The 13623-nt window shown below is 38.4% G+C and overlaps 1 protein-coding gene across 2 annotated transcripts in view; it reads right to left on the bottom strand.

Annotated features, from left to right (window-relative positions):
* Nucleotides 1-1016: 1016 nt before the first annotated feature.
* Nucleotides 1017-13623, bottom strand: part of LOC116226445 (uncharacterized) — a 175366-nt gene continuing 162759 nt past the window's right edge. For both annotated transcript variants that reach the window (XM_090136955.1, XM_031589346.2), the window contains 3 exons: nucleotides 12872-13066; nucleotides 3157-3295; nucleotides 1017-2159 (listed from right to left, as the gene is read on the bottom strand). In XM_090136955.1, the coding sequence (XP_089993081.1) occupies nucleotides 2131-2159; nucleotides 3157-3295; nucleotides 12872-13066 (363 nt within the window). In that variant the 3' untranslated portion in view covers nucleotides 1017-2130. The remainder of the gene's footprint in view (nucleotides 2160-3156; nucleotides 3296-12871; nucleotides 13067-13623) is intronic.

The following is a 13623-nucleotide window of genomic DNA, read 5'->3' as shown; positions in this document are numbered from 1 at the left end:
TCTACCAGATTAAATCACAGAGTCAAGAACCACAGAACTGTAGGGGCTGGAAAAGAGACCATCCAATCCAACCCCCAGCTAATGCAGGTTCCCTACATGAGGTTGTAGCTGCAGAGCCTGATCCAGTGCTCTGTCACCCTCGCAGTAAAGAAATTATTTCTTATGTTCATGTGGAACTTTCTTTGTTCCCTTTTGTGCCCAGTGCCTTTGTTCTGTCACTGGGTACCAACAAGAAGAGCCTGGCTCCAGCCATTTGACTCCTACTGTCTAGATATACTGGCATAATACCTATAACAAAGTAAAAATTTTAAAGATCCAAACTGGAATATCTTAATATCTTAATTCAGTGTGGGCAACCTAGTATATACTAATGCCCAAAGGGATTTTTATTCAGTCAGATTCAGATACAAAACTAAGGCCAAGAAGATGGGCAAAGTACAATGCTGCCTACAGTAGTTTATCGTCTTGGTACCATTCTGCATAAGCAGAAGGAGGTTGTAAAAAAGGAGGTCAGCTCATAGCAAAGGTCATTTCATAGCAGAGAACAGCTATGTACACAAGCAATCCTAGTGACCTCTGCCAGATTGTTTGTGTCACTCGTCAGATGCGGGGGCAATTGGTGAATAGTGTAACTCCACTCAGGTAGAAAGATTCCACAGAAAAATTCTGGGATTGGACAGCTTCTCTTCAGTTAGCTTCTTTTTCTAAATTATATACGACAGTTTAAGATGTCAAAAGGCAAAGCAAAAATTAAGAAGACAATTTTATTTCTGCAATGGCAGAGAGTAGCTATCCAAGTGATATCTGATGCAAGAGAAATCACCAAAATTACATCACTGCTTATGGATACTCAGATTTTTTACACCATTGCTGTTCTGATGTTACATGTACAAACACACACTTCTGCACACAAATCAATTAGAAGGAGAGAAAAAATAGAAACGATATCATTATATTTCAAACCCAAAGATAAACTGCTTTCAGGATTGACATTTAAATTTACAGGTTGCAGTGAAGTGTAATTTAATGATAATTTGGGGGAACATAAATCACAGGCTTACGTATCAAAATTAATCAACAATGTTCAAGGCACCTGGCAAGATCTTATAGAGGCAATTGCATCTGTAAAAAGTTTTAACTTACCAGTCTGAAAAAAGCACATCAGAAAAGCATACTTTTTAGTAAAATGTCACTGATGTGCTGTTAATTGAATAAGTGTTGTACATGAATGATTCAAAACTGCAGGAAGATGAGACTCTTCCCTTTTCTGCCTGCATTTCCAAGAAAAAAAAAGGATTCTAGCACAGAGAAGACCAAGAGTCAGGGCACTGACCGGCTGCCCTCTATTTCTGCATTTGCTGCTGACTTTCGTGACCTTGGAAGAAGGATTTCACTTTTCTTACTTCTATTTACCTTTCCACCTTCTCCTTCTGCTATCTTACACATCCTTGCCTTCGGGGCATGGACTTCATTTCTTATGTATTTGTATGAAGCCAAATAGACTAGGCACTAACTGGTTCAAACTAATGAGCAATACTTGAGTCCTAGTGAGAAAGTATAAGGATAATCTCCAGGTTGTTTTCAGATGCTGTAGCTCCCAGAGAAGGAGGTTTGTCCAACATTAAGACCCTAGCAAGCTGATCTCCTCTGGGATCATGTAAATTTTGCTGCCTGTTGGGACTTGGCTTCAGAACTGGTGGTTTTTCGTGGCATGAAGCCATCATTGTTCTTTTTCTGGGTGTCTTTGCATCCTTGCAATTACTTCTTGTGCTTTGAACGATTACTGAAAACACTGACCATCTGATTCATGAAATAAATGATAAATCAGCAATATTTTCTCCAAATCTAGAAGGGCAGGCAGATACAAGAAAACCTGAAAAATCACACTATTTGGAAGGAAAAAACTCACACGTCATAATTATATATCAGATCCATGATCTGCTTCAGTGAGCTCCACACATTGAAATGTTTCTTGAAGCCGTAGAAGGGCAATGAACCATGCATCTGCAGGATAATGCTGTATGTAGAGAGGTATGGACATCAGAACTGTAAATCCTGTCAGACAGTAATTGTACCATGGATGTGAATGATGTCGTAAACAACTCAGTGGACTATGCAGCCGTCCAGGAATTATCTCTTGTCAGAAGTAATGGGCTTTCCTGATGATTACAAAATAAATAAATAAATAAATAAAAATTGTGGAAAAAGGCATGATATAAATACATGGATCATAATTACCCCAACAAGAGTGGTGCGTGAACAAGAGTCCACTAAGTAAATTTGCCCATTTTACTTTGAAAAACTGTGCCTTATATGAACTTTTCAAAGTTTCTCTGTCAGCAGACAAGATTAGCTATGTGCTTTCAGCCAAACTTTACTCCTGAGAGAGCATTAGAAAGCTTGCAATGATAGGACTCAGTACTATCCATGTCTTCACTGACACCATGCAAAAGAAATGAGAGGAAAGGTGTATCTTGCATTAACAGTAACATCTAGGGATGCTGAGTTGTTCCACAATTCCCTGTAAACTAACACTTCTATCAGTAGCAACTTCACTTGACAATTTGACACGTGGGCAATCTCCAGTTTACACAAATCTGTGTAGACATTGGAAAGGATCAGTGCTTCTCAGCACAGGATGCAAAATGAAGTGCGAGTCTAAGAGATGGGGACCACTGCAGCACGTGCTTTAGAATCATAAAACCATTAAGGTTGGAAAAAACCTCTAAGGTCATGTAGTCCAACCATCCACCCATCACCACTATCACCACTAACCCACGTCCCTCAGTGCCATGTCTACATCTTCCTGACTTATGCATGTTTGCAGCATACTTGCAATGCTGGCCCTTGCTCCAGACAGATTGCTCCAGATTGCATTACTGCTGTACCAAGGTTCAGAGAGGAAACTGCAATTGGGTTTGGGTAAGGAATGGCAGCTCCTCAGGCTTCCAGGACTTTTGTGACAGATGTATGGTACCACACAAGGAGGGAAGCCTACTGGAAAATGCTGCTGTGAAACTTCTTCCTAACCAAGTGTACCCTAATGTTTCCAAGAGAAACTATCTTTTCTAATTGCCTGCTTCCTGTGTATCCCATTGTTTTGTGTTTAGGTATCAGTACTATTTTTCAGCTAGGTACAAAAATTGAGAATAATACCTTTAGCTATACTCTTTTTCCTCTCCCTCAGCTCGATGCGTGAAGATGTATGCAGCACACTGTCCGTTTTGCTTATGTGCTCCTGGGCTGTGCTCACTTCATTACCCAAAAGACTCACTCCAGGAATATCACCAAATGCCTGAAAAACAGAACAGACAAAACCAACACATTAATATGGCAGCATTCAGTGAAGTATCAGAACGAACAGAGATGACTTTGATCACACTTCCCCACCCCTCTCTTCTTGCTCTCAAAATATTGCAGCTTAGAAGCTCCTGTGTGTGTGAAATTTTATTCTGTCATACTAATAACCCGGCTTTACAGCAGCTTACAATTTAGCTTTCATGGTTCAGTTCCACTCCTAGGCCTTATAACAATTTTTATAACAGCTCTGCCAAAATATTATAAAGTAAATGTTACTACAAATGTATTCACTAATACAGATACAGCCATAAGATTAGCAATTTAAACACATGTGAAATGTGAATTCACCTAATTTTTCTCAGACTCTAAGCACTTTAGTAAACAGCAGAATGAGGATCTTTACGCCCATTGCTTTTAATAATTTCTTCTTATGATGGTCTTGACACATGGATAAGATTTTAATGAATGAAGAATAGACCTTCAAAGAAAAAAAAAACAAAACAAAAAACACAAAACTGTGGCCATGAGGAGGAGATGATGTGTTACAGAACTGGAAATTGGTTATAAAGCCAAGACACTGCCTCAGCTCCAGCTCAGCCCGCTTGCAGTTACCACATCACATGTCAGATCCCCAGCTTGTGTCGTGTGGGTGGCATTTTGCACAAGAGTGCCCTGGCTCTGCTCCTCTTCTCTTTCTGGAGTGCCCATGGAAGAGAGGTTTTGCTCAAATGAACGTAAGAATAAATCAAATTCCCAACACTGAGATGTCAGCTCTATCTGTTGTTATTACTCAAATTTTACCATGGAAAAGAGCAGATCACTCCAGTAATACAGTGATTTTTAAATGAATTTCGCTGTTTTCAACGTGCTTTAACACAGCTGTAATAATAACACAAGCACTGCTTTATGTACAGGAGTAATCTCTAATTTCTATTCTATTTTTATATACTTCTTATCCCTCCGATAAAGAATCTCAATTTTTGTTGTTGTTGTTGTTGTTGTATTTTTGTGTTTGACACCTTGGAAAGCTGAGAAGTGCTGCTACCTCTGGAACTGTGATACAGGAAAAGTAGGAGACATGCTCAGCTCACATAAAAAAACTGTGGTTGAACATGGGAGCAGATTTATGCATCCTACATTGAAAAGCAAATTTCATTAATCATAGAATGATAGAAATACCTGAGTTGGAAGAGACCCTTAAAGGTCATCTAGTCCAATTTCTCTGCAATGAACAGGAACACCTACAGCTACGTCAGGTTGCTCAGAACCCTGTCCTGCCTGACCTGGAGTATCTCCAGGGACAGGGCATACTCCACATAGCTGAGCAAATTGTTCCAGTGCCTGATCACCCTTATTGTAAAACACTTATTCCTTACAGCCAATCTAAATCTCCTCTCTTTTAGTATGAAATCATTTCCCCTTGTTCTACCAATAGGACTAATTATAGGCTGCTCTCTCTTCTTAGCTATGTATCACTTAAGCAGCACACCTCCCACTTTATTTTTACTATCATTTTGTTCCATTAAGAGGTTGTCCAGGTTTAGACTGTTCTAGTGTGTTTCTCTTATAGTACAAATGAACTTTAGGACAGGTCAGCCAGAAATACAGCAGCTGGCAGAGCTTCACAGGATCTTTCTGCAAAATACAAAATTAGGAAGACAAAAGGAAAAAAGGGGACACGTATCACCAGTGAAACAACAGAAACAGCAGTATTTTTCCAACTGCAATAATTTGAGAAAATACTACAAAAATATCAAAGTATCCTGGAGATCTTGTCCTAGTTACCCAGATGTTGGAACCTTCCTACAAATGTGATCATCTCCATACCCTGCATGCCTGAGCAAAGTGACAAGGAACCCTTTGCTACACAGGTGCTGCCGTTCACTTGTGTACTTTAAATTGAAGCTTGTACGGATGTCAGATTTTTAGACTTGATCAGATGTTGTGCAGAGCTCTGTTATTAAATTACAGTGCAAGTTGTTGTTTCTGAAAATGGCTTAATAGCAGTAACCTTATGGTTAATCAACTGTGTAGGAAAGTTCACTATGCTCTCACTGCAGTGTAATTATAAAGTGAGCAAAAATATAATTGATGCATTTTGTCGATCTGTGTAGCTGCAAGGTACTTTTTCAAAGGTTATTTTTTAGTCAGGTAAAATAAGTTAATGCTGTTTTGGCAATTATCCTTTGACTTCAGATATTTTACTGCTGATTCGGGTAAAACTACATTTTAAAATCACATGAAACGTCACAAGCATTTAAGAATACAAAACACATTTTGCAGTAATTGGTGTCTGTACCTTCACAGATTAAAGCCAATCAGAAAATCACTGAAAATACAGGAAATCTACATGTTAAAGTGTGCTGGAACTGGAAGGGAAGAGTTTAAATATAAAATAGAACCTTGAACGTACCCTTTAATTATCAGCACTAATGTTTGCTATGTAACACAATTGCAGTGATACGACAACATTTTTCTCATGAGTGCTCGCTCAGACAGAATGGATGCGTTTTGGCAGAGTTGCTCCCATCTCTTCTGTGAATTTTTGAGTAAAAGAGCTCTAACTCCCCAGGCCCCACAACTGTAAATATCCATGCCCATAAAATATCTGTGTGTATGTTAGCTAGGTACTGGAACTCCTCACTCTGTGCTCTCTGCCAATGGTAAAAAAGCCAGCATGATTTAAAATTGCAGATACATACGCAGAATAAAGCAGTGGTATTTCTGTCATTTGTTGGTTATCTGAAAGCCTGTGCATCCTGCTGAGAGCTCTCCTGCTCATTCTATTGGACCACAATTGCAACCACAGGTACAGGGTGGAAATACATCTTGTTCCCTATGGCTATGTGTGTTTCTGCAGTGTGGAGAAGATCAAATTTGGGATTTGAAAACAACTGGAGAGGGAGAAATGGCCATGTGCTGCCTTCTGCACTCCACCCTGCTGCATGAAGTAGCAGATTCTTGACAGTAGCTGATAAATGCAAACTGTGGTTTAATAGTTTAAGAGTATAAGTCAATTTACTATAAGAAACAAACAAAAAAACACTGAGAAAATGAGTCAATCTTACACTTGAAAGGATAAAAAAAATCCCAAAACGGGACATCGTCAGATGTAACTTCTCAGATTAGATGAAGTTTGTGCATCCTTTTCATCCATCGCAATAGGTTGTCTTAGGCAGCACAGAGGCATGGAACAACAGACTGGGTCCATTTTGGGACAGAACTGGCACGTCATATGCAAGATGCATTGGATCAATTTAGAAGAAAAGGATAGAAACTTTTTCACTGTTCTCATCTTTCCATTGGGATGGAAAGGGACACCTGAGCAACTATTTTATGTCATAATTGATTATCTTTAGTTGAATTACTTTACTAGAGGAGGAACATATACTGGAAAAGATAAAATAAAACAGTCTGGCTTACTTCATATTTGTAGAGGAACTAAGATTACAATCATGATCCTAAACTGAAGGGTTGTAAATTTATAGGCTGTACTAATTTGATTGCCTATGCCAATGGGAGTATCCCTTTCCTGCCTTTCACCATGTATAATTCCCTACTGAATTTCAGTGAGTGTTAATACAGAACAGTAGTGACCAACCTCCTGTTGAACACAGGTACAAAATATTAATCGGTTTCAAGAAAACAAGAGCAGATCTCAGAACTGGCCAGGCAGCATATGGCAAAGCCCATCCAGCCCAGCAACATGTGCACAGATGATGCACTTAGATGGGTGGAATCACCCTTGCTCCACAGCTTGGGGTAAATCTTTACCACTAACTTCTAGTTGTACAGGGATCTCCAGGAAACTAACTCAATGTGAAGAAGTGTCTTTACAAATGACTTGGCATGATGATGCTGAAACCAACAAACCAGCAAAGCTATTTGCACCAAAGGATTCCCTTCGACCAGACTCTCCCTACAAACAGATGCTTCACAGTCCAGCTTGTTTTATTCAGCTTACAATATGGAAAAGCTAGATCTTTCCTCCTCCTACTGCAGGGTCTGCTGAGATGATGAAGCCATTTGATGACGATGCCATTAGGTAATACATCAGGTTCAGTCACTGAGCTGGAGCAATCCTCATTCTCTCTCTTCTCCATAAATCTTCAGTGACTGCTGCACTGAGACTCCTTATGAAAACAGTGTGTGGGGATTTTGCGGTCAACCAGGCCAATTTATTCCCATAATGAAGTTAGAGCCAGAAAAATCTGTGCTCCAATACATGCATAAACTCCATCGGAGTCAACTGTACGGCTTATGCACATACAGGAAAAATAGGCCTCAATATTCATAGTAACATTGTGTATATAAAAAGAATTTGTGGAATTAAGAATAAAACATGAGGCAATTTGTTGATTTGCCCAGGGAGTATGTGGGAGCGACAAATCTGTAGATTATTCTAAGGTTGTTTTTTAGTGTCATTATCAGATCCAAGAACTGTATATAAAAGCACGCAGTCCTTCACATGCTAAAAGTATAGTTTGCTCAAACAATTGTAAAATATTCAGTATTCTTAAGATTAAATATCAGAATATTGCTTCTGAAGGAACAGCTGTCAGCTTAAATCTAAAGTCTAGTTTGTTTACTGGCTGTATTTTATATCTGTTAGAAAATGACACCAAATGGCAATAAAATTGTTGTAAGTATTCTACTGGGGAATATAAATGCCCTTTGGTTACAGTGTACATATCTTTATACATAATTCCAGTATATTTTCCCTAGAATTACGTTAAATATGTAAAAAGCCTTTTCTCATAAAGGTAAAAATGCTAGATGTTTCCAAGCTGTAATTTAGCATTAGTGTCAAGATTGCTTCAGAAAATAAGCTACAGTTACTGTTTCATTCCTTTTAAGTGTCACTCAGCATACCGTATCTGATCTTGTATTCAAAATAAACTTATATGATTTTATTCACTTTTCCAGAAGTGCGAGTGAGTTTAGACATAATTTATAGCATGTGGATTGATGTAAATAGCTTAAACTAAGTAATTGGCTAGTCACCTACGCTGTCTTATCCTATTACTGCTAGGTACTTTTCAAGTAATTAGGGAAAGCAGACCTCTTTTATCCAGGAAGTTTAAATTGGATGAATCCCTGACATTTGTGCAGATTTATCTGATAGATAAAATCATGCCATACAAAAAGTTTCTCTACAATGCTGAGCTTTACTAGGCCTATAATAAGAAACTGATTTTTTGCTGAGTTAAAGTCACTTATCTTTGACCTTTTAATAAGAAATCAACTCCAGTCAGCAAAAGTCGAGATAAAAATCACTGAGTTCATGTTATCACCACGTAGACAGCAAACACTTATCACTATCATTAACTTTTCTGTGCATGGGTTTCAAATAAATTTTAAATGCTAAAATTCAATAATTTCCTGTACATTACAATATTATAGCCTTAATGAATGAGGGAAAGCATGAAAAGTGATTTATTTTGGGAAGGTCATTTCTTGGTTAGCCAACATCTAAATTGAATACTATAAAGGAGAAATATATTATAGGTAAAACAGAAAATGGGTTTTATTGCATGGGAATTCTTTGAGTTTTACAATGCTTCTGATAAAAGGACTGCACTTACATGTTTAACCTCTATAATTTTTATGCTGCACACTTCAAAAAAATCTTTTTATTTAACATTTCTACAGCAATTTATACTTGTCACCTTGTACTTAATGTTCCTTTTAAAGCAGCTACTTTTTGCCTTGTGCATACAAAACCTATAAAACGACTTGTGATACCCAACAATATATTTATATACATTACATACTAGCGAAGTTAGACCTTTAATGGGAATACTATCCCTAGAAGAACATGCATATTTTAAAGACATTATTACATAGATAGCCATTTTCCTGCAAAGTATACTCCTTTACATAGCTCTTCATAGCAGCCCTCGCATGCTGTAGAACAATGAGAACAATATTTAAGTGAGTGAGCTTTGGCTCCTTGGCTTAAGTGAAGCTCACACTTAAGTTCTTTGCTGAATTAGAGCTAGAAGAAAATCTAGCTTCCACTGAAGTTAAAACCAGTTGTGATTATAATGTGAATTCCCAACAAGCAGCCTTATACTAATCCCTTGCACTGAAACGAAATTATTCAAAATTCCTTTTACGTCTGTCAAAGAGTATCTGCAGATACAGAAAGATCAGTTTGAGACTTTGTAATCGATGCTGTTAGGAGTTGGACGCATGAATTTCAGGGACAATTTGGCTTAGTGATTTAAATAACATTCTCATACCAGACTGCTTGATGAGAAGTACTGCCATCCTCATAACTTCAAGTTCACTGGCCCACATGAACACCTCAGTCAGCTTAAAGCTAAAAAAGTATGGCTTATGCTTTTCACAGTGCCCACATTTGCACTTAGATGTTGAAGTTATTATCATTTCTGTGTTGTTTTCTGCCCATAGTATTATCACAGTATTAAAATCAATGTACTATTTCTGAAGACGACTTACCAATACCAAATAACCATCATGCAGCAGTGACACAAAGCATTATGCATCTGGTGGAAGGACGTTAGTCCCAAAATGTTTAAATTAATGAAGGCTCAATATAGTAATTAAGAAGAGGTGTTACAGGTCTTTCAGGCATAATTCCTGAAAATCATTGAAAGTTAAAAGCCAATGCCTTTTCATTTTGCTGTCTTCAGAATGTTTTAATAAAGATTAACAAACAAGAATTCACACTGAAATAACTACACTTTCACCTCCAGTGGCTTGCTGTAATAAAAAGCATGACTGTTTTACAGGAAGAAGGTTCCATTTCTAGATACTGTGGAACTATTCATTGTATCCTGCAGTTATACTATAGTACAATAACTAATTATAAAAAGAGAGAAAAAAATGAAGCAGAAACTGGTTGGGGTTTTTGTACTCAGCGGACTCTGTAGATCTATAGATGAGGTAGATGTATATGCAAAGGCAGGTCAAGTCACTGTTGTCACAAACCACCACTGTTGATACAGGCCATGTCCCTACAGTCCCAAGAGGGTATTCTGCACAAATATCTGATCTCTGTTAGGAAGAAATAGGCTTGCTGATCATATAGAAAGAGGAAAGGCAGCTGTCATTCATCAGGCAGGGAGAGAACAGGTGACAATCTATGTCCTTGCCACCGTGGAGGAAGAAACTTCTCTCCTACCCTGATGCTGGCAGGGTGAGGAGGAGAATGAAGAACAAAAGGGGAATGCGCTTCTTCTTGTGAGGTATTGCACCCCTTTCTGCCAGAAAATGGATAATATTATGCCCTGTAAATGGATCAGATGGGAAAATTTGTGGAAGGGAGTACTCCGAAGGGTGCTGCAAATAAATACAAAGAAATTGGTAACAAATAGCTGACCACCTGCAGTGTTTTAGAATGAAGATTTTTACGCATAAAGGACACAAAAAACCCCCAGCAGATTGGACTCCTTATCCCAAAACACCATTTTTAATCTTCATTTCTTATACTTAAAAGGTATACTTGGCGTTCCAGTGCAACTTTTTAGCTGCCAACAGCTTTTCCAACCCCACTTAAGGACCACTGCTTGTCACAGCAGAGACAAACACAAAAAACCCTGTTCCTGAGGTGCAACAGTAGCAAGCAGCAAAACTTGGGTACATCTGCCCCATAACAGACCCACAATAGAGTTTTCTCACTTTGTCCTTGCTATGGCCCTTGCTCTTGTACAAGAGAGGAAAGAGGAAATGGAACTTTTCCCACAGAGATTTTGAGGGAACATGGAAGATGGGGGACCTTTAAAATTTCCTCTCACTGTACAAATGGAACCTAATTCTCACTAGTGAGTGCATTGCCTTAGAATTCATTAACTTATAGAGCATACCTAAACTGGGACCAAATAAGAAAATTGCAACCCATAAAACACACAAATGTAGAATTATATCCATTATCAGCTAAATGTAAGATTAGGATGTCAGTGTTACTGAAATTAGCAAAACACATTTCTTATGTGTATTTAGGCCTACCAATAAAATGCAGCAAAGCATGCATTCATCTCCTAACTTAGAGACACATTTTTCATTATACTGAAATCAGACACAGCCATATTGATTTTGGATAAAGACTTCTGTGGTATGCTGCAGGAAACTATGCAGGAGTGGCTTAAGCCATTCACACTGTGCAGTGCACCTTGTGGATGCTGATCAGCATCAGTTCAGAGGCTGGAAGTCTCTGGGAAGCTCACCCAGGAAGCCAAAATTAAATTTTATGGAAATGCATTTCCCCTCTCTCAGAAATACAAAAAGGAGTAATGAACAGAACCAGCAGACCAAGCTAAGATTTCCTCAGTGTTCAAAGCCCTTCCTACCACAACCTTGTAGAAGGTGAATGAAACCTGATGTTCAAAAAGCTGAGAATTAGGAAAAAAGCATTCTGCACAGAGCTACTGCTTGTAACAGGTGGGAAGTAGACGTGGGGCTGCACTGTTGACCTCAAAACAAAATTCTGGCCAATGCTTTGTAAGAGGAGCTTTGGTAACAGACTCAGGCATGGATCTGGATTTGCAAGTTTGTGTTAATTAATTTCTGCTTTATGTAGGCCACATGCCTTCTCTTGTTTTCTTTGGCTAGTTCTAAAACTCTAGTGTCTTCACTCTGGTGAATCACAGCTTCCTGGGGCAGAGAATTATTCCTTGAGGACGGTGTCCTTTAAATTAAATTTTCTTTAAAAAGGCAAGTAGGGCAAAGGCATTAAGAATAAAACACTTAAATGAAGAAAACAGCCTTGAAACATTAACCAAAGAGCAGAATCAGTGCTTTCCTCATTCTGGAAAGACATATTCGAACCTTCAATTTTGAAGTGAGCAACTGAAAACTGTATTTTAACATTATTTGTGCCCATTTTCTGTGGCAAGCAGACCTCTGTGATGATGCTTCTACTTCATACCTGGGTGGGTAAAGTAATATTTTTTTCATTTCCATTCTCTCAGATATCAGTGTAGGTTTTTTTAAACAACTCAAGACCAAAGGCAACAATGCAGTGCGCCTCTTCTAAGCACTTGGAAGTAAATGTCAATGCAATGAACAAAACACAGCCTACAAAACAGGTAATGGACAATACCTTTTGTTAATATTATTCTAGAATGCATTTTAGTATACAAGATGCTTGTAGCAATCCCAAAGACATGAGAACATCCAGAATTCATTCTAAAAGTTGCAAGATGGCACTATGTCATGTTGTATGAGGAATGTGAATCTGAGGAAAAAACTAAGTGAATGTCCATACCTATAGCTCTAGTCGGATAGTAAATGTGCACAGTAATTACATTATATATTTATATACTATAATTCCTGAAGAGAATGACTCTATGGGGATTTTAGCAATAATATTTATAAAATAATTTGTGTGTAGTTTCAATGTACAGCTAGCATAATTCCCCTCAAATTCCTCTGAAAATTACACTGAATTTTTACTTTGCACGGTACATGCGTTAACTCACTGATGTTTGTCTTCCTATGCATGAAGGGTCAGGCAGATCTATTTTCCTGTTTTGACCCTGACCTACTTCGCAAACACGTGTCTTTTCCTTCAGAAACTGCATGTAAGGAATCTGCACGGACCTACCTCAACGATAGCCCCATCAGGCAGCCGGAGGAAGTGTCTGTAGAGCTGCTGGAAGCCGCTGAGGTGCACAGTGAACACCGACACGTGAACGGTGGTACCTCTTGAGTCACAGATCGCATCCTGGGGCTGGAGGTCACAGCTGGAGACACCAGACTGGCTGCCATGGTCCTTCCAGATATAATCATACACTGCCACCTAGTGAGACAGAAGGCCCCCCCATAAACACACATACACACACACAGAGTCCCCCACCCCCCACCAAAGGAACATATTTAATTAACTTCTGGCAAGAGCTTAACCGATTTAAAATGATTTTACAATAAATCTGCAAAGCCTGTACCATATGCAGTGCTTGCACACGGTTCTCTACTACATATTTTTTATGACATAGATCTAAATAGAGGAGATAGACAAATCCCTGGTGTATATTCTATAAAGTTAATTCTGCACAGATGAAGCTGTAATTGACTCCCGTATTAACCAAAAGTAGGGAGATCAAGCAGGATAGGTTAAACAATAAAATGGCAATGCTGATTAAAAAAAAATAAAAATGCTTACTGAGAATTTTGTGAACGAGTATTTGTATTTTTCTCTCTTTGAGAAGCCCTTATGCCTTTACCCACAAGCACTTTTTAGTCTCTGATCTCTGGATAGTATTAAAATAACCTTGCGCTGCTCACTGAACTGTAGATGAGGCAGAGTAAATAAGGTGCATTTCGGTGTGTTGTAGAAAGCAATTTATTGACACAGTT

Source organism: Phasianus colchicus, chromosome 3, assembly GCF_987193195.1.
Source record: "Phasianus colchicus chromosome 3, bPhaCol1.hap1.1, whole genome shotgun sequence".
In the NCBI taxonomy this organism is placed as follows: Eukaryota; Metazoa; Chordata; class Aves; order Galliformes; family Phasianidae; genus Phasianus; species Phasianus colchicus.
Note: the sequence above shows the minus strand (reverse complement) of the source record. Positions and strands in the feature narration are given on the sequence as shown.